At 37.9% G+C, this 22,640-nt stretch overlaps 1 protein-coding gene across 1 annotated transcript; it reads left to right on the top strand.

Annotated features, from left to right (window-relative positions):
- Positions 1-2,658: 2,658 nt before the first annotated feature.
- On the top strand, positions 2,659-22,268 carry LOC308350875 (uncharacterized protein; the record flags this gene model as incomplete). The annotated part of the gene is made up of 4 exons (XM_080816339.1): positions 2,659-3,594; positions 17,140-17,232; positions 17,381-17,470; positions 21,303-22,268. The coding sequence occupies 4 exons, from the start codon at positions 2,659-2,661 to the stop codon at positions 22,266-22,268; spliced, it is 2,085 nt and encodes a 694-aa protein (XP_080672465.1).
- Between the last annotated feature and the right edge of the window lie 372 nt (positions 22,269-22,640).

Raw genomic sequence — 22,640 nt, 5'->3', positions numbered from 1 at the left:
ATGCAGCTCCGACATCTTTTGACACCTCTGCCATTCTTTTTGTGCAGAGAGCTCTTCGCTGACCTGGACCCTAACTAATTACTGATCTATCAAGGTTCATTCTTTTCCTGTGTTCTTGCTCTTGCTCACTGTTACCTCTCCTTCAGTCCCTTCTAATCTAATTTAAAGGTTGGATAAATATCCCCATCCCGAGTGCGTTTTCGACATAGAGGGAGAATAATAATTGAATTTACCTTAACCTATTCAGAAATTATCTCTCACCAATCACAACATAGTAAAACACACTGAACCACTTGCTACTTTCTTCCAACTAAAGGTAGTGCTAATCATTTTGGAATGGTTTGGTCTTCTAGTGTGTAATGCTAATGTCTGAAAATGTCTAAGGATGGGTTTAATCAGATAAACTCTATTATAAATGTTAGGACCCCTACCAAAATATGTATAGGGAGGTAAAGTGAGGATCAGCATTTAGTCTGCTGACCCCTGATGTACAGATTATCTGAAGGCCTGAGATAAGTCAAACCACTTCCACTATAGCTCTCCATTGTGTTCTTATCAATAGGTTTTTACCAGTAATTGTAACTCTACATTTTTGATGTCCCATCTTGACTCATGCAAACTTTGCAAGAATTCAGCTACATAGGCATTTTAGCCTCATTTCATGCATAGATGAGGAATCATAGACTCAAAGAGGGGAAATAATTTAACCAAATTCACATGGCAGGAAGACTCTGGCTTCAATTCCTAGTGTCTGCTTCTAAACATTATGCCATTTCTTATCTACTAAACTCTAACTTAGCTGAAACACAATCACAGAAAAAGAAATCTGATTATAGGATTCTACTTCATCCCCTTCCCAAATCCCCTGGGTTTAAATGCCTTTCCCTGCATATAGTCATCTCCATTCAAATTGGGGATAGTTTTCTATATAGTTCATATTGCTTTCTTGAAATCCCTCTTCACTTTTCTTGATGTAGTAATTTGTTTCACTAATTATCTTAACTGTCTCCTCTCTGTACATGTGATCAAACTTTTCTTTCTAGGATTTCTTAAGCAATTTGCCCAAGACCCAAGTTGCAATGCACCCTTCCAACACACACACACACACACACACACACACACACACACACACACGCCTCCATCCCCAGACACACTTTTCTAATACAGTTAATCTGGCTAATGTAGTTTGTAGCTTGTTTCTCATTTGCATGGGGCTTAGCAGTCTCACAGAATACTGAGCAGAGGAACAAAAGAAAGGCCTAATCCTATCTATAGGGAGTGTAGTACATCAAAGGTGATCTATAACAATAATACATTTACCTCAGCCCTCCAGGTTTTTCCAAACTTGTCAAGTCAGTAAGGAGATAGCCTGTTAGTGGAATGGATTAAATATACTTTCCTGCTAGTGGTAACTTCTTAAAATTGTAATTCTTACTTCTACTGAGTTCCAGACCTTCTCTCTCTGTGTGCAGACATCTGTCTATCTATCTCTCTGTCTATCTATCTATCATCTATCATTTATTTATCTATCATCTATTCATATGGATGTATAAGAAAGAGAAGGCTTTAATCACAATGTGCTTAGAGTTATTAAGGCATATATATTGTAATAAATTATATAGTCAGATAAATGATGGATTTAGTTTCCAGGAGTGGTGTGTATGAATTAATTCACTATATTTGTGAATTTTGTGATATTTTATAAAACTGTACATTAATGTTTCTATGCCCATGTGTAGATCTCTGTTTCTTTCTGGACAGACATCTACAGGAAGGCATTTCAAGGGCAAAGCTCTATTTACCTACCATCAGAACAGAAATGAAGAGGAATATGTGAATTTTTTTCTAAGCAGACCCAGATTAAGAGGATTATCTTGAAATGAAGTTTGGTATGGCTTCTTGATAAAACCTCAAGGCACATCTATTCTCTGATATTGGTACCAGGAAAAAAGTAGAGATCAGAAGATGACTACAGCATGAAAAACTTTTTTTGGGACTTAAACAGTGAAAAGCCTACATAGATCCAAAATTGTGTTAGAAATTTCTGGTTTGTTGTACTTGAAGTTTCCTTGAAGACACATTGTATATGTTCAGCTCAGAAATGCGATACACGCAGAATCATAACGATTGTCATTGTGTTTATGTTTATGTTCCAACCTTGTACATAATGTATATAGTCATAAATCAAATAATTTTTCTATAAAATACTAAATAATTTTCAGGAAATATTTTGTGCACCTAAGAAGCAAGGGAAAACTTTTATCTTGAAACTTATTTTCTTAATTTAAATGGTTCATTTGCATAACTGTTTCAACCACTAAAACTTTAAATTCCATCAAAAAAGGAACCTTCTCTAACTCATCTTTTGCTATCAGTCTCAGCACAGAACTTGGCACATCTATGTTAGGTACTCAGTAAATTTTGGTTGAATAACAATATTCAATTTAATTGAATAGATATGATGATGTACACTGAAATCATGTGGCTTCATTTTACCATTCAATTTTGTACACTTTCAGGTATCAATGATGGGTAGATACAATAAATGTTTCACTGATTTCTTCATTTTCTCTGTGTGCTAAGCAAGGACAAGGCTTATTCAGTGAATGGGAGGTATTTGATCTATAATATCTTTCACTATAAAAATATCCCAGGAAGATGGTCTCACTTAATACCACCCTGTTTCATCCCTACTCTTTCTTCCTTCTGGGGATCCCTGGACTGGAACATATACATATGTGGATTGGTTTCCCTTTCTTTGCTGTGTACCTGACAGCTGTTCTTGGGAATATCAGCATCCTTTCCGTGATTGAGACTGAGAGCAGCCTCCACCAGCCCATGTTCTACTTCCTGGCCATTCTGTCATCTATCGACCTGGGCCTGTCCACATCCACCATCCCCAAGATGCTTGGCATCTTCTGGTTCAACCTGAGAGAAATCTCCTTTGAGGGATGTCTCATCCAGATGTTCTTTATCCACCTCTGCACTGGCATGGAGTCGGCTGTGCTCGTGGCCATGGCCTATGATCGCTATGTGGCCATCTGTAACCCTCTTCGGTATACGCTGGTGTTGACAAACAAGGTGGTAGTCATCATTGCAATGATAATCCTACTGAGACCTTTGTCTTTTGCCATACCCTTTGTTCTACTCATCCTGCGGTTACCATTTTGTGGACACCAAATTATTCCTCACACTTACTGTGAGCACATGGGCATTGCCCGCTTGTCCTGTGCCAGCATCAGGGTCAACATCATCTATGGCTTATGTGCCATCTCTATCCTGGTGTTGTACATCATAGCTATTGTCATTTCTTATGTCCAGATCCTTCGTGCTGTCTTTCAACTGCCTTCCCACGATGCCCGGCTCAAAGCACTGAGCACCTGTGGCTCTCACGTGTGTGTCATGTTGGCTTTCTACACTCCTGCGTTTTTTTCATTTATGACCCACAGGTTTGGCCAGAATATTCCACGCTACATCCACATCCTTTTGGCTAATTTCTATGTAGTCATTCCACCTGCTCTGAACCCTGTAATCTATGGGGTCAGAACTAAACAGATTAGAGAACAGGTGCTGAAACTCTTTTCCAAGAAAACAACATAACTCTTGTAAAGAATCAAATTAAGGAAAGGAGCAGCAATGTTTGACTTTGTTCAGAATGGAAAAAGAACTTTTGGAAGTTATGCAGACCCCTCTCAGGGAAGACCTGTGAGCCTCCTTCCCAAACCCAGAAAATGGAAGGCGAGACCCATGTCAAATGCATGAATAAAAGGGTCTTACAATTTTCCATTGTATGGAAATAATTCAGATTTCCCATGTGGAAGAGAACAAACATTTTGTTCTGCTTTCATTAGAACTGAACACACCACATTCTGCAGTCAGCATCATTTTGAAGCAAAACCTACCCTCCAAAAAGAAGACACCACACACATGATAATAATAAAACCCATAAATTCCCTTATATCCTAATTTAAACAAAGATAGTACATTGCCCTTATTATGTTGGTTCCCAAAATAATGGATGATGAAACACTTCCCATATGCCTGGCCTCCCTCTCAGAAAGAATGTTATTTTTGACTCTACCATGTTAATGTTGTTAGACATGAAATTGATCCTGTGACTATGATAATCATGTGAGAAAAGTAGAGATTTTCTACCATGAACAGAATTGTAAAAACTTGGTAATCTTTAAAAATTCATAGTCTTTTTCTGTTTTAAAGTGGCGTTATGTTGCTTTTTGATGGATGAATATTTAAAGTCTAGTTTATTGATCTGTCTTTTCAAACAAACAATTATTTTTCAAGCAGTTTTGATTCTGTGTCTTGTGACACTTCACAGAGGAGTTTCTCTCTCATGGAAAGCAGGAAATTTTAGTGATGTTCCAAGTCCAGTATTAACCAAGTGTGTACTTGTTTACTTTTGTGCCATATGACATCACTCAGTGTTCTCTAGTACTAGGTGGTATTATTGACCTTATTAGTGGAAAGAAGTCAGGAGAAATTTGTTTGTAAATTTTGACCAATAAAACTAAATTTTTAGCTATACTTTTACTGAAGGATTTCTCAGATATTTCAACTAACAAATATTCATTTGAAACTTTAAGATGATATTGGCTTCAGATTGCTCCTTTGACCAAAATATGACACTAATATTCCATAGCATGAACTTTAGAAAAAAAATCCTACTTATATTTATTATAATAGAAGAGATGCTCTCATAAATTCTTTGAGGGAGTTTATATTAATTGACATCACATCCTGAATTTGAAGCAGTCAGTTATACTGTATAATGCATAAGCACAAGTAGCTGTTCCTGGAATCTTGTTGCGACACTGAACTCATCCCCTATCTATCGATTTATTCTACGTATGAAGTGGATTTTTTTTTTAATTTTTTTAAAAATTATTTATTTGTTAGAGAGAGCGAGCGAGCGAGCACAGGCAGACCGAGTGGCAGGCAGAGGCAGAGGGAGAAGCAGGCTCCCTACCGAGCAAGGAGCCCAATGTGGGACTCAATCCCAGGACGCTGGGATCATGACCTGAGCCGAAGGCAGCCACTTAACCAACTGAGCCACCCAGGTGTCCATGAAGTGGATTTTAAAGATGTGGCCTCAATTGTATCTTCAATGATTTGGCTAGAGTTCAATCTGTTTATTTGTGTTTTGGCTAGTTTTTGGAAAATTGGTACTTAGCCTTTAAATAGCTAAATCCACCAATGTAGTCACCTGGGCCTGAAGTCTGTGTTAGAAGGTTGCTAAGTACAGATTCACTTATTTCATAGGTAAAGGACTATTCAGGTCATCGAATTCTTCATGCTTTTGCTTTGAATGTCCTCCATGAATGCATCACATTCCTCTAACTTTACCCTGTGTTCAGGGTGTGGCTGATGAGTTAGATTTTTCTTGATGTCCACCCCACTGTCAATGTTAGATCTTCTCTTATTTCCTGTGCTGCAATAAAGCCACTCTCCATGTTCTGCACACTCTCTCAGGTGTAGAGCACTGTTACTTGTTCCTCAAACCCTGCTAAACTGGTTGTAAGAGCCAGAGGAAATTACAATACTGTCTGGGCTGGTTTAGCCTGTCTTAGGCAGGTATGATGTTTCCGAGTCTTGAAAATGAAATGTCCTCAGTGATTCTGCCCCTTGCCTAGCACTGTGGGACATGTCTAAGGAACTTGTCTCACCGTGGGTTATAGACTTTGTTTTTGCTCCTTTGGCTCAGCAGCAATGGGTCTCCACTTGTGCTCTTCCTCCCAGTGAAGGCTTTTGTTCCTTAGGGGAGAGACTCTGAGTGAGGAGTCTTTCCCATCCTACAATAACTGCTATTTCCCTCCACCAGGCCTGGTCCATGATGAAGGTCTAGTCCTGCACTCAGACTTTCTTAAGAGTACCTGGTCTAGGTCTAGGGAGAAAAACATGAGTAAGTGTGAATTCCCCTTTGTGTCATATATATATTACTCCCAGATATTCTGTATTTTCATATAGGTTTATACTCAGCTGTGAATAATTTGGTTTAAATTTTAACAAATTCTTTATTGTGGCTTGTGCAGTATCTGACACATGGCACTAGTAAGCAAAGGAACATGTTCCATCTCATTTTGGAGTTACCTATCTTTCCTTAAATTTTCGATTAGTTATTCACACTGTGATTTGAACTTTCTGACAGGTCCAAGAAAATTGTGAGGTTTTTTATCATTTACCACATAGTTTTTGTCATAATGTTTTAAGTGACATTCTTTCCAACCTTTTATATTCGAAGTAAGAACTATAAAACTTTGTAGGAATTTTAACTCATGCCACATTCTCTGAGTAGAATATCTGTGTATTTATTCTCAGCATCCTACAACTGTGGCATGAACATTGGATCACTGAATTATAATTATACAGAATGATTGATGAAAAGTAAATGAGATTTTTTTTTATGGGATACATCACAGACATTTTGATCTAATAGTTTTAGAAAGGGCTTAAGCAATATGTATTTTTAAGATGGTTCAAGCCTAAATTTTGAAAACTATCATTCTAGAAAGTTGAAACTTGGTTAATAATCAAATTGGGTGGCTGTTAGATGAAAAAAATGGGATAAACTTTAGAAAGTGAAATGAATGCAGAATTGGCTAATGCAAGACTGGATACCACTCTAATGTCCAACACACACACACACACACACACACACACACCCCTACACACACACACCACATACTCCACACATACCACACACTCCGCACACTACTTACTTAAGTTGATCTAATCCACAGGAAATTTGCTTAGTTGCCTACCTGATGTTCCTGATATCCTATCTTCTGGAACTATTCTTGAATTTCTTATAATCCCTAGCCTAGACTGATTATATATCTCCTTTCTAATTCTATTTTAGCACTTGTCACATTGATATATCAGGGTGTAAATGTTAATATGTAACCAAGTATAAAGTAGTGGTTGAGAATATAAACCTGGTGTCAAACTTCCTAAGTTGAAATTCTGTCTCCATTTTTAACCATCTCTATGACTATGAGAAAGTCAACTGATTTCTCTATTTCTCAGTTTCCTTATTTTTAAAATGTAGATATTAATCCTAAAAATCATTTTTAGTTTGCATGAGAATTTAATAGGTTGATATATATAAAGAACTCAGGGCTGACTATGAGAATGCATACATTTTAAAAGTGTTACACATTATTATACTGAAAGTAAGTGTTTATTACATCTGAATCAACTATATCAGACTACAGGAACAAAATATTTCTAGCCAACTCTTTATGTTCATGTATTATAAAGCCCATCCATTTTCCACTCTTATTCATTATGTGCTAGGGAGAAGCTGTACATTTGAAAATTCAGTAGGAATGAATTGAGTGAGTGTAATTAAGACTCTTCTCCCTGTGCCTCCCCCACCCGAACATACGCAGTTCCTGGTAGTGAGACTTTCTAAGTCAGTCTAGTGTTCTCTGGTGCTCCTCCATGTAGTAAGACTTCATGTTCTTCTTAGGACTATATGCCTAACTCTGGGGTTTAGTTAAAGTGTTCACTACTCTTGTACCACACTTGGTACCCTAAAATAGATTTTGTTACTAAGAAACATGATACTTTCAACTCACATCTGCCATGTCTTTCTTCAATCTCAATCTTTTTAGGAATCAGATGTAAAAAAAAAAAGGATACATTGATTCTGTGTACCTCTGAAACTCTGAAACTGTTTACATACTTTGCCTTAGTCATTCCTATATCCCCAGTGAATTCTGTTCCACAAGTAAACGCTAGCTAAATGGATCTAAACTGAGTGGGTTATGAAGAATGCAATGACCAGTAGCAACAATTATGACAACTCACCTGTGAGAAGCTGTGTTCCTAGGAGTCCCATTGAGTAATCTGGCTGCATATGAAACCATTGTGAGATTATAAGAAAATTATGGCATTAGTGTTAGACACACATTAATCCTAGCACCTCTAAACTAGCCATTGAATATGAGTTTGTTGAGTTACTTATCATGGGAGTATTTCTGATAATGTACTCTAAAATATATTGTGAAGGTTATGTATTAAAACCCACTATGAAGAGATTAGAATCTACTAAATGTTTAGCAAATGTTGATTCTTTTCACAATTTAGCATGAAAGGTGAAGTACTTGACTGAAATACTCCCCCTGTGTTCAACTAATGTCTCTGTTCCCCAACTTACACAGCCACAGCTCAGTTTTAGCTGCATTTAAGAATCACCTACAGGACCTTAAAACATGGAGGCCTGAACATTACTTCCACACTACTTTTCCTTCCCTAGAGTTTCATTTAAACAGAATCACAGCGTATGTAATCTTTTCTCCCTTGCATAATACCTGTGAAATTGACCCATGTGAAACTACAGAACACCCAAGAAATCAATAGGCTCTAATGACAGTCAGACAGAAAAGATAATTACCTACAAATTAATGACAATTTGGCCAACAACAGTTTTCTTCAAAGTAATGATAGATTCTAGAAGACTGTAGGATAATGTCTTCAAAAGTCTAAGGAAATGTTATAACTGGAGAATGGAACTGTGTAGCTAAAAGGTATCATCATGAAGACAAAGAAATCATTAAACACCGAACACAGAAGTTAGCATCAAAAAACTCTCATTAAGAAAGTGGTGAGGTATGTACTTCAGAAAGAAGGACATTTAGTCAAGAAGAGATGACAGGGGCAAAAAAAAAAGAGAGAGAGAGAGAAAGAATTTGTAAATCTGGTAATAAGTCTTAACTGGTAAACCAAAGATATGTGATGATATATCATATTAATTTTAAATATCTCTTGTTTTTAGCCACAGATGATTCTAAATTTTGTTTGCTTGTTTTTTGTATTTTAGGAAATAACATTCCAATATTGTAGTAAAGAGTCAAACTCAATAATACATAATTATTTTTACAACATAAAATATATTTTTATGGATGACTTATTTCCCATGCATGCCTTCTGACCATTAAAAGAGGAGCCTCATGAAGAAATCATTCATTCTAAGATAGATGATATTTGTTCATATATTACTCATCAACCCAAAAGACATAACTCAAAGCTTTGAAAAACTGAAAAACTTAAGGAATCTGTCCCTTATCTTCTTGGTCCTTACTCCATAGATAATAAGGTTCACCATGGGTGGAACCAGAAGATAGATGTTGGCCACAAATATATGGCCATGGGGAGTCACATGGTGCACAAAACTGTGGGTGAGAAAAGACAAGAAGGCTGGAGTATAAGAAACTAAAATGACACAGATATGGGAACCACAGTTGCCCAAGGTCTTGATTCGGACCTCCTTGGATGGGAGGTGGAAGACAGTGTGAAGTATGAGAACATAAGAACAAATGATTAATATGAAGCCTACCCTACCAGTAAGGAAGGCAACAATGAGGCTGTAGGCTTTACGGATTCTTGTCTCAGCACAGAAAATCTTGATGAGGGCCATGAACTCACAGTAGGTGTGGGAAATGATATTGGTTCTGCAGTAAGGAAGCCAACGTAGCAGAAAGGGGTGAGGACTGAGAAGTGCTATGCCCCGGAGTACTATACCTAGGCCCATCCCCCTGATCACAACATGTGTCAGAATAGCTGAATGTCTTAATGGGTTACAAATGGCTACCTAACGGTCAAAAGCCATGGCCAGGAAGAAGCCAGATTCCATGGTGGAACAAGAGTGAATCAGGAAAACTTGAGTGAGGCAGGCTTCAAAACGAATCTCTCCATCATGGAACCAGAAAAGACTAAGCAGTTTTGGTACAGCTGTGGTACACACAATAAGATCAGCCAGAGCCAGCATGCAGAGGAAGAGGTGCATTGGCTCATGGAGGCTGGTGTCTGTCTTGATGATAAACAGAAGAGAACAGTTTCCCAGGAGGGCCAAAAGGTAGACCACACAAAAGGGGATGGAGATCCAGATGTGGGCAGTCTCCAACCCAGGAATGCCAATGAGAATGCAGGTTGATGGATAGACATTGGTCTTATTGTATGCGGACTTAACAGATGTCAGAATTTTAGCTTTCTCTTCTTGAATTTTTCTCTACACCAAGTAAAAATAATAGCTTACAAATTTTCAAACCTTTGATGAGTTAAGTCAACCAAAATGCAGGGAATTGTAGGTCAGGGAGTCATTACAATATCTATCAATATTTATAAATTATTTCACCATCATATCTGACTGTCAGATCTTATTTCACAGTTGTAATTTGTAATATGGCTGATCTGTAGATGCCAAATGAGGGAAAATACGCAGGTACCAAAAATCGGAGCTAAATGTATGAAAATCCAGTCTTCTAGCCACTGAGAAGAAAATAACACCAACTGAAATCTAAAAAATGTGTAAGACTCTCAGGTGTATAATTTAATGATTCAGTATTTATATGCAACACCTATATTACATTGTATGTTTACTAACTGGAATTTAAATAAAACCTAAAAAATGAGGTAAACACAAGTGTAGATGCATAGTGGAATAGCTTTATGCTTAATCATCGAAACTTCACTGTATGTAAAAATATCTCCTTCAACTAACTTCTTTCATTAAGATACATGTATTTGTAAACATATATGTAGAATCATATAGGAAAATGTGTAAATGTCATGTGTTTGGAGGACATAGAAACAGTTGTAAGATATAGATTACACAGAGAGAAGGAATGACAGGAAACTTTGAATAGAAAATGTACCTTTAGAAAAATATTTTAGTCATCCTAGTCTGGGACATGCAAAGATGCCAGGTTATAGGGTGTAGCTTTGAGAATGGAATATCAAATTTGGGAGGATGTGTTGTTTGCTTTGAAATGACCAGAAGCAGTTTATTCACACCAACCTGGAACTCAATCAGCATGATGACAAGAGTGGGACTGATAAACAGTGTGTCAGGAAGTGAACAGCTCATTGCATTGTTTGTGACTCTCTGTTGGTGACATCTTTGTGTTTACTTTTGACTTCACAGGCAAGTATTATAACAAATGTATCCACTATAACAAATGTATATCCACTATAACAAATGTATATCTACTAACATGAATTTCCTTCACTTCCTTACACGCATCTAGTTAGTCAAATTACTCTATGACGGGCTCTCCACTGAGCTTCCTCTCCAGGCAAATTCATCCAAACTTACCCTCGTGACCTTTCCTTTCCTCTGTACACTTCTCTTGCATTGGCTGACCCCTTCCCCACCCCATGTTGTGATTTGGTGATGATACTTCTTCAATTTCTTAAGAACATTTTAGTAGAACATTTAGTAAAACATTTTGAAAGCCACACTGGTCCCATAATAAACAGATCTTTTTCCTCTCTTCTTCTTAGAAGCACAATTGACACCGCTCCACAGACACTCCTTTTACCACTATTATAGACAGTTGAAGATTAAAGGGTGTTGTGATCAGGAAAAATAATCCTTAAGCCAGTGTCCACTGAAGCTGGGATTGGAATATGTATCACACACTAGGCATCGATCCAGAGTGAAAGTGATGACATGTGTTTTGCTCTTACTCTGTTGAAGTTTCATACCCAGAGTTTCTGCTTGCTGGGGTTATTTGGCCTTCCAGAGCCCTAGAGGTGGATATTCTCTTTTGAATACAAATACAGCAGGATAGGTGGGTCAAGGAACCATGGGACATTTATGTAATGACATTTCTGTCTGAAGCATGCTATGAGTTGGGACAGAAGATAAATCCAGGGCAACCAATCCATTGGGGATTTATATAATAATGTAATAGTTAAACATTTTTAAATCCTTGATGTGAGTCAGTTCTTTTCCTGAAAACATTCTATGTACTAGCTCATAAATATTATTAGGTTTATTAGAGTAGAGGGGGAGAGGGAAGGATGGGGTCCCTGGGTGATGGACATTGGGGAGGGTACATGTTATAGTGAGTGCTATGTATTGCATAAGACTGATGAATCACAGACCTGTACCCCTGAAACAAATAATACATTATATGTCAATAATAAAAAAAATAAATTTTATCTTCATTTTAAAATGAGAATAATTTAAGTAACTTCTATAATTTTAAATAGCTGGTAAATGATAGACCTGTTTCTAGTCAAACACACTGATTCTAAAGACCTTAATCTTTTTGCTTATTTGTTTAAGATTTTATTTGTTTACTTGAGAGAAAGAGAGAGAGAAAGAGAGTTCATAAGCAGAGGAGGGGCAGAGGGAGAGGCAGGCTTCCTGCTAGGTAGGGACCCTGATGTGGAACTTGATCCCAGGACCCTGGGATCATGACCTGAGCCAAAAGCAGACGCTTAACCAATTGAGCCACCTGGGTGCCCCTAAAGCCCTTATTCTTAACTGTAGTGATAAAAACTGCCCTAAGAATGTGACAGTCTATTTGCAGTTGCGCATATAAGAAGAAGAGGAGGACTTGTTCTGTACCTAACAATAAAGAAAACCATCACCATTAATTTGATTACGAATACTGTTCAAAAGTCCCCAACTATTATATTCCATAAAGGAACTGGTCCAAATCCAAGCCTTTCTCTTCTTAACTAACCCTCCTGCACTTTCAACAGATGACCTCTCAGCGGGAAAATTAACCTCTCAACCTCAGAGACAAAATTAACATTTGCCACCAGACAGGTTTGCACAAGCAGGGGAGCGGCAGGTGGAGGGAGAGGGAGAACCAGGTTCCCCACTCAACAGAGAGCCTGATGTGGGGCTTGATCCCAGGATTCTGGGATCATGACCCGAGCTGAAGGAAGATACTTAACTGACTGAACCACCAAGGCACCCCTCTCCTTTATTTGTAATTTATTTATTATGTTTATGTACATGTAACACATTGAGCTAGTACATTTTCACAGACTCTCCTTCCTTCATCCTGAAATGAAACTTCATGTCTTTTTACCCATATTTGTAATTCCATCAACATTCTTATCTTTCTCATGCACTTTTCCTTCATTTCTTCTACTTGCTCTATGCCATTACAAAATTGAAACATATTTTACTGACAGAAAACATGTGGACAGGTGTGCCTGGGTGGCTCCGTTAGTTGAACATTTAACTCTTGATTTTGGTTCAGGTTATGACCTCAGGGTCCTGAGATGGACTCCCAGGTCAGGCTCCATGCTCAGTGGAGAGTCTGCTGGAGATTCTCTCCCTCTCCCTCTGTTCCTTCACCTCTTGTCTCACTTTCTTTCTCAAAATAAACAAATAAATATTAAAAAAAAAAAAAGAAACTCTGTGGACAGATTATGTAGAGCAAACATTCACACTGAAGTAAATGCAAATGTTCAATCACATAGGCTTATTCTTACTGGAAATCAGGAAATTAAAAATTAAATGAATAGGATACAATTCATACAGTATTATATTTTTAACCAACAGAATTTCAAGATGGATGATGATAAGCATTAATGAGGTTTGGGTTAAAGTGTGATTCTTATGCCCAATTGATTAGAGAGAATTACTCTTGGAGGAAAATTGCATAGTATTTTTCTCATTAAAAAGAAAGTTCTGGGCAGAGCAATTTAACTGCTTGCCATTTAGGGAATAATGATCACAAATACATATGGAAGTATATGCAGTAATTCTCACTGTAGAAGTGCCTGTGATAGAATTAATAGTGAATCATTCAAAATGTCCATCAATAAATTAATACTGAGCTTACAAATCTGTGTTATCTTTATATTAAAGAAGTGCTTAGAATAAGTAAAGTATGTTTGTGTAAACTGACATTCAAATAAAAAAAGAAACAAAAGTTTGATTTTTCCATTAACATTGACAAATTATGCAAAAATTAAGAGCATACTGTATGTGCATATATGCACATTCATAATGCAAACTTTATAAACATAAGAACTACCTAAAAAGGATACATAGACAATGGAGGAGAGATCTAAAATGTGAAGTGGATGGAAAGAGGTATAGACAGTATAATTGAGCTGTATCGGTATAGCTTGACATTTTTAAACAGTGCCAATATATTTTACATATTCATGTATTACATGTATAGTTAAGGCAAGTAAATAAATAATGCTGTTACAAATGTTATTTGTAAATAATAGAAAATAATACAAACCAAGAAATTACAAAGAAAATGTGGCCTTCCATGTCTTATAAAATATTAGCAAATTTTCTAACCTTTTGAAATATGTTGTCTATATCTCTCTGCATATAGAGAACTGGTCACCTACTCAATTCATGAAGGTAGTAACCTGTGTCTTTGTTTGTCATGGCATTTCTTCACATATGCAAACCCTAGGTAACCTAGTTAGCGTTGAAGATCCTGCTCACATATCAGCTCCTGTGAGAAAATTTTTCTAGGAACTTTGGACCATCATGGATATCCATCCTCAAGTGTTCCACTGACATGTGTACTTACCTATCTTCTATATCTTCTCATATTGCATTTTATATATCTGCATGTTTTTCTCCTTTATTATATTGCAAGTTCTTACTTGGCAGAAGCCATGTATTGTCATATAGCCGTTTGTTCCAGTGAATGAATAAAAAGAGGAAAGAAGACAAGGGAGTGTTCTTAGTTTTCTGGTAAATAATTTCAGCATAAATTTAAGACAGCCAGTGGAATCACTATAAATTTATTATAGTCCACACTATCTCCAAACACTACAGTGCGTTAATAGTTTTTTCTGATTCTAATATAAAATCTTTAAGACATACCCAGGGATTAGCTTCCAGCAAAATCAAATTCTCTCAGCATTTGATTCCTTGTCTGACTACACAGCATGGAAAACAGGAGGGATTGGAAGGAAAAAAACCCTCACATCTGCTATTGGGGAGGAATAAAATGGAAAAAGAAAACCCTGTAATGTTTTTGGGCTAAATTCTATACCCCTATTCATCCCTTTACAAAAATACAATAGATCAACATGAACTGGCATATATTAGTTACATATAGTATTTATATTGCAGACATTACCAGGTGTTCTGGGAGGATAGGATGAGCACCTTGGTCTGAGGAAGACGTTCCTTCTCTCAAGACCTTTAAGGTTTCTAGATGAGCTCAGTTATAGACATGTCTGCTGATTTCTAAGGCTCTCATGGACATAGAGTGGGGACGGTCTCCCCACCTGTCAAGAAACCACTGGGGGTTAAATTTGAGTTCAGAACTCAGGTTCTAGGTCTTTAGAGCTAACCTTTTAGTAACAGGAGAATCCCAGAAGGGTGAGGGGAAGGCAGGAGAGTTTTTCTGAACTGTTTCTGGAGCCTTCCTCTCGGCAGGATTGCTTGAGTCTCAGAATTGATTGTTCTTAAATGTATCAAGTGTATGTATGAAGTAAGGATAGATACGTGTCTAGTTCCTTCATTTTAAACAATGCCTTTTTAACTTTATTTTTATTTTTTTTAAGATTTTATTTATTTATTTGACAGAGAGAGGGAGAGAGAGAACACAAGAAGGGGAGCGGCAGGCAGAGAGAGAGGGAGAACCAGGTTCCCCACTCAACAGAAAGCCTGATGCAGGGCTTGATCCTAGGATTCTGGGATCATGACCTGAGCTGAAGGAAGGTACTTAACTGACTGAACCACCCAGGCACCCCTCTCCTTTATTTGTAATATAGAAAAATATAAGTAAAAAAACAAACAACCATAATGTCACTTTGATATTTGGTTTATTTTATTCCATGATTTTCATATTCATATAATTTAGAATATTCAAATCATATTAGACTTAACATTTTTTTTTTAAGATTTATTTATTTATTTGATAGACAGAGATCCCAAGTAGGCAGAGAGGCAGGCAGAGAGAGAGTAGGAAGCAGGCTTCCTCCTGAGCAGACAGCCTGATGTTGGGCTCGTTCCCAGGACCCTGAGATCATGACCTGAGCCGAAGGCAGAGGCTTTAACCTACTGAGCCACCCAGGCACCCCAGACTTTAACATTTTATCTCATAGTCTAAATTTCATGTTGTGACATGTACTGTATTTTTCACAATTCATCAGAAAAAATTTCACAGAGAATTTAATTATATGAAATTAATCAAAATGGGATTTTGATGAAAGTTGAGTTGCATCTAAAATTACTGTGGAAAATGTGACAGCTTTAAACATGCAATCCTTTCAGCCATCTAGATTTATTGTGTTTTTACATGCATTCCAGCCTCCTTGGAGAGCTTTGAACAGTATTTAAATCATTTTGTTTCAATCTCACCAATATTTAAATTGTAGAAGTTGGAATTCTATCATATTATTTTTACATTTATTTATATGCTTTATGTATGTTTTGAGTATGAATCCTGTAAATTACATGTATACAGGGGGGCTCTATCATATGTGAATTCCATATTTACTAGTTTGCCTACTCCATAAGATTTATTTGTAACCCAAAATAAATTCTCATGGCACTTCAGCAGTCACTTGCCAGCGTGCAAAGAGATGTGAAAAATTTGAATTGCCAGACAATCACATTCTCAGCTGAGGTTGAACAAAGTGAGATTCTGTCTTCCCATTTCAGCTATAAACAAGCGTTTTTACATTCAATTTAAGGCCAGGTTTTTCTTATTTTTTTCTGCTTTTTGTTGATTCCACTGTTTAACATGGCCCTCCAGGATAGTGCTGAAGTGCAACACAGTAAATAAATATCTTGTTATTTATTCATGGAGTGTATTGCAGTTAAATAATACTTTTCTAGTGTTCCTGAGTGCAAGATGGTTGTGCTTTACTTCATGGAAAAAATAACCATGTTGGATAAACTTCATTCAGGTTTGAGTTATAGCACTGTTGCTTGTGATTCAAAGTTAAATCAAAAATAAGATACACCCAGACAAAGGAAGAAGAAATTCATCTCTACATGAAGCCACTCTGGAGAGTACTAACATAACATTTGTAGCGTGTGATATACATATGGAAAAGATGAAAAAGTGGCTAGTTTTGTGGAGTCATGAGATGACAACTAATTTAAAGAAGTGTAATGGACAACATTGTGGTGAGGTCAAAGACGGTTGCAGTTACATCACCTGGGGTCAGAGAAAAAAAAATATCTAGCTCTTGTTGGATAGCACTGGGTTTGCTAGTACATTTCAAAATGCAACGAGGGATATACAATATTAAACTTAGAGTCAAGGCAGATTCTGCTAATTAGGAGGCTGCAGAAGAGATTTTAAAGTGCCTACAAGCGTACAGGAAAAGGATTATGTAGAAATCAGGTTTTCAACACTAATGAGACTCTCTTGTATACAGATGTTGGTGAATGAAACACAAGTGGCCTCCAAAGGTCCTGGCTTTCGATCATTTAAAGGCTGCACGATTAATCATAAGAGCCATGACCAACCTGTAAGAACTATGTATCACAGAAGTGTCTCTCACAGAAAAACACACATTAAAAAAGTTATGTATTGATTGTTTGACAAAAATGTTGTGCATTTCCCCTAAGAGCAAAGGCACCAAATTTCCTAATTCGGTGTTCAAGGTTACTTTATAGAACACAGCTACTGAAGATAGTGAGAAATTCAGGGACCGAGGAAAGCTCTCCTGCGGCAGAACTGTGCCAGGCTCGGGTAGAGGGATGTGGGTAAAATCAAACTTTTCTTCGTATCCTTTTCAATTTGTCTTTTCTTATATGTACTACCAGGGTCTTGTAATCTCTTGTCCAAATTCTGGAACTCTCATAAAGACCTTTCCATCCATCAATGCTTGTTAAATCTGTGTTTTTGTACTGGGAGGCGTACTGGGTCCTCCTGTCATCTTGCTGACCTAAATCTCACTCCACTGCCTTCATTTCTTTCCAAGCCAGGGACCCCTAGTGGTTCTCTCTTTTTGAATCAGGATTAGACACCAGAATCCTCAGAGACTTTGTGTCTTTTACCAAACTGGCTCCAGGGAATGTCCTGTTGCAAGCTCCTCTCAGGCAAAGAGCAGCGCCCTCATAAAGACTGAGTGGGTGAAGATTCCATGCTGGTGCTCAGTCTGGTGAGTCTTCCCCATCTCCCAGCTCACGGAGCATCCTTACTTCACAGTGAGGGGTGAAGGGAAAGAAGGCGGATAGGGGAAGAAGAGAGGAGACACGGGAAAAGTGTGGGGCAAAGAAGACTAAGACTGGTGCTTAGAGGAGTAGGATCGTGTTAGGGAAAACCATCCAATCCTAGTGAAAGCATTTGGATTTTAGCCTGAATCCAGTCGATGTGCATTTTAAAAATCAGTTGCTCGAACATATCTAAGGAATGATGGGACATCCAGTCTCTTTGGAACATGCTTCAAAGTGCTTAAAAAATTATCAGTTTAGGGGCACCTGGGTGGCTCAGTGGGTTGAGCCTCTCCCCTCAGCTCAGGTCATGATCTCAGGGTCCTGGGATTGAGCCCTGCATCTGGCTCTCTGTTCACCAGGGAGCCACCAGAAACCCCCTCTCTCAGCCTGCCTCTCTGCCTACTTGGGATCTCTCTCTCTCTCTCTGTCAAGTAAATAAATGAAATCTTTTAAAAAATTATCACTTGGGCGCCTGGGTGGCTCAGTGGGTTAAAGCCTCTGCCTTCGGCTCAGGTCACGATCCCGGGATCCTGGGATCGAGTCCCGCATCGGGCTCTCTGCTCAGCAGGGAGCCTGCTTCCTCCTCTCTCTCTCTCTGCCTGCCTCTGCCTACTTGTGATCTCTGTCTGTCAAATAAATAAATAATAAAAATCTCCAAAAAATTTTTTTTTTAAATTTAAAAAATTATCACTTTAAAACTAATAACATACTTAAGGTTTTTATCTTTATTACCTCTATTTTATGATGAAAATATATTATGATGATAGGTGCTTGTTATTTACATACCTTGGATTACAGAGTGAATTAAGTCATGAATCTGGGTTTCAACACAGTTGGTCAGACTGTAGAGCTCTTGCTCTTAAGCACTATAAAGTACTGTGTTATAATAAACCTCCCAAATGATCCCATTAGGATGGAGATAAATGTAAAGATTTTAAAGATATTGGAAAAGTAGAATCATCTTTTTGTTTGGTTTGGTTTGGTTTGGTTTGGTTTTTTAATATGTGATAGAGGAGGAGGGTGGATTTCAGACTTTTTTCTTCTTTCAACTTTTTTTAATTTTAGAAATAATTGACATAGAACATTATATTACTTTTAGCTGTATACCATCATATATAATTGGTAAATGATCACCACAAGTCTGGTTAGTATCCATCCCCAAACAGCGTTAATCAGATTTTTGATCTAGTAAGTTCACCGAGTGGTAATGATATAAGCCAGACAACTACAGAATTTCATTGTTGTCTATGTCTTCTGACTATTTCTACTAGGCTATTCATATCACTGCCTCTCTACTTAGCTCCTGAGGCCTCACTGCAGGTTATAATTACCTGAGTTGAGAAACACACTAATTTCCCTCAATCAGCTCAATAATAAACTCTATATTATGAGCTACAGTAATTTTCTTTTTTACTGAGAATCTACTGGGTATGGGCATGATGAGATAAGGAAAGCATTGTTTTTATAGCTTTCTAAGACTATTGCATACATTCCTGATCTACAGAAATGTTATTGAGGAATACAAAAAAATGTTTTAATAAAAGAATCTGCCATTAGCATTTCACTGACATTGATAAATCACAGGAAGTTAAGCCCTCATAATTGAATTTTACCTTTTTTCCTTGTGTGGTTCACATCACACATTTTTAGAGTATTCACTATCCCATAAAATTGATTACAAAGAGGGAAGCGGAGAAGCAGCAGCCTGCAGATAAATATTATGTACAGTCTTGCAGGACTTAACTAGCTGGGGAATCTCTGTTTTTTAAATGTAATTAATAAAATATTTATCAAAATTTGGACTTTTCTTTCACTTTTCTCAGGAGGCAATTAGAGTTGAGATATGTTCCTTTCTATCTTCCTTCCTTCCTCTATGTTTCCTTCTGTTTTTCCTTTCTTCTTTTTTTTCACTTTTCCTCCCTTCTCCTCCTATACTCCTTATTGTTTATTTCTTTCTAGAGTAGTAACTTACATCTCCTAGGGTTTTTTTTTCTGCAGGAAGAAAGAAAGAAAGAAAAAAGAAAGAAAGAAAGAAAGAAAGAAAGAAAGAAAGAAAGAAAGAAAGAAGAAGGAAGGAGGGAGGGAAAAAGGAAGGAAGGAAAGAGGGAGAAGGAGGGTGGAAGGAGGGAGGTTGGGAGAACAGAGGGAAGGAAGGAAGGAAGGAGGGAGGGTGGAAAGATGAAATAAGGAACAAAGGAAAAGACAGATCTTAACTATAGTGTGGTAAGTAAGGAGCATGGATTTCTTAACCCTGATGTTGACCACCGTCGCTGTCATTGGAAATACATCTTTACCCCCCAAAGTTTCTCCGTTCAAAACATCTTTTCACTATTCTTTCCCCAAATCCTTCCCCCAAACACATACAAGGATGGGTAGAATTGTTGGCTATCCAGGGACATTCTTGAGAATTTGGCAACCAACAGAAACCTTGGAGTTCCTTATTAAGTTAATTCCCATCACAATGCTATAACAAAGAGATGTGTTTCTCTCCTGGAGGTAATTTCCAGCTGCAGTATTTTATTATCTTTGTGTGTCTCTTTTCATATCTGAGGCACAGTACAATGTACAGTGTGTCTACCCATCTTTGTGCAACTCTTATTATATCTGAGATTCAGCACAGCACGTCTGTGGGGACATATGAGTAAATATGGAGAAACGCAATAATGAAGCACAGTTCTTCATTTTGGATCTGGTTTTCTAAATATGTATCAATGTATACTGAATACTGAACAAAGTGGTTAATGAAATCTTGTTGTATTTGCTATCATTCTATAGCGCTAGGTACACTTATATTCCTTTTATATTGTCATATTCTGTGTGCAGTTGTCTATACTATTGCTTAGTGATTTTGTGTTGATGTGTTTAGGTAAAGTGAACTTTCTCTTCAAAGACTGATATCTCAGTATAAATAAAGTCCTTTTATGTTTTTAAAATTCGATCCATGTTTTATTTGTGGTTTCAGCAAATGAATATAAGATATTATTGTCTAAAACATGAGAGGGAGGGAAACCTTTCATAAGGTTAATGTTCCTTCCATTTGAAGAGTGCTAAGTCAGTCCCTGCATATTACTTTGAACTCAAGCTTTAGCATTAGTTTTCTGTTTTGTTTTGTTTTTGAGAGAGAGAGAGGGAAGAGGAAGGGCAGAGGGAGAAGGAGAGAGAGACTCTTAAGCAGGCTCCATACCCAGCCTTGAGCTGGGTGTGGGCTCAATGTCATGACTGTGAGATCATGACCTGAGCCAAAATCAAGAGTTGGACATTTAACTGATTGAACCCCCCAGGCCCCCCAGCATTAGCTTTTATAATAAGAAAACTACAGATAAAAATTAAGCCTACTGGAAAGTTTTGAGATATGCTCTTGTTTTTCCTTCTAGAGTAGTCAACTGCTTCTCATCTCATCCGTGGCAAGATGTTCCACACAAACACTTCCACTTTCCACCCAGACACCTTCTTTCTTACAGGCATCCCAGGACTTGAGAGTTCCCATGGCTGGATCTCCCTGCCTTTTTGCTCCATTTACTTAATGGCTCTGTTGGGCAACGCTACGATTTTGCTGATCATCTGGTCTGACCGTACTCTGCGGGATCCTATGTTCCACTTTCTAGCCATCTTATCAGCCATAGATCTGGCCCTCTCCACCACCTCAGTGCCCAGAATGCTGGGTATCTTCTGGTTTGATGCACATGAAATTGGTTTTGGAGCCTGTGTGGCTCAGATGTTTCTGATACACACCCTTACAGGAATGGAGTCCGCTGTTCTGCTGGCTATGGCTTTTGACCGCTATGTGGCTATCTGTGTGCCACTCCACTACACAACCACCCTGACGCCCCGAGTGCTAGCAGGCATTGGTGTGGGTATTATAATGCACCCTGTCCTGCTTACATTGCCCATTCTTTACCTAACCCATCGTCTGCCCTTCTGTGAGACTCGAATTATTGCTCACTCCTACTGTGAACACATGGGCATCGCCAAGTTGGCCTGTGCCAGCATTCAAGTTAATGCCATTTATGGGCTTTTTGTGGCTTCTTTTCTTATTTTGCATGTGGCATTGGTTGGAGTCTCTTATGCCTACATCCTTCGTGCAGTTTTCCGCCTCCCATCTCGAGAAGCTCGTCGCAAAGCTCTGAGTACGTGTGGGTCACATGTTGGGGTCATGTGTGTTTTCTATACTCCTTCTCTCTTCTCCTTCCTCACCCACCGATTTGGCAAAAAAATTCCCCGTTATGTCCACATCCTGGTTGCCAATCTCTATGTGGTTGTTCCACCTGCCCTCAATCCTATTATCTATGGTGTGAGGACAAAGCAGATTCGTGAGTGTGTGATCCGTGTTTTCACCTCAAAATAGACTCCCTTGTTTCCTTAGTTCTTGAGGACATGCACAGAACTGAAAGAAGTTGATTTTGACCCTACTCTAGGTTGATTATCTTTTTAAATGCTCCTCCCGTCAAGAGATCCTCCAGCTCCTAAAGGAACAAACTTTGGAGAATGCTTTCTTTTCTTAAATCTCAATGTTTCCTCTCCCTGTTGGTGTGTAGTGCTAATTTTTCTGAATATTGGGTTCCCTTACAGTAGGGGAAAAATCCCACAAGAGCCTTTTCCTTTTAAGTATGGAGATTTAGTGAACCTCCATCTCTCTATGTTTGAAAATAGGGTAGTATTCCAGCTGGCACACTTAGTTTATGTCAATTGCCTTGTTTTCTCTGAAACAAAGAATTAA

This window comes from Martes martes, assembly GCF_963455335.1.
Source record: "Martes martes genome assembly, chromosome: 10".
NCBI classification, from domain to species: Eukaryota; Metazoa; Chordata; class Mammalia; order Carnivora; family Mustelidae; genus Martes; species Martes martes.
The sequence above is the reverse complement of the archived record's forward strand: the minus strand, read 5'-3'. Positions and strand labels throughout refer to the sequence as shown.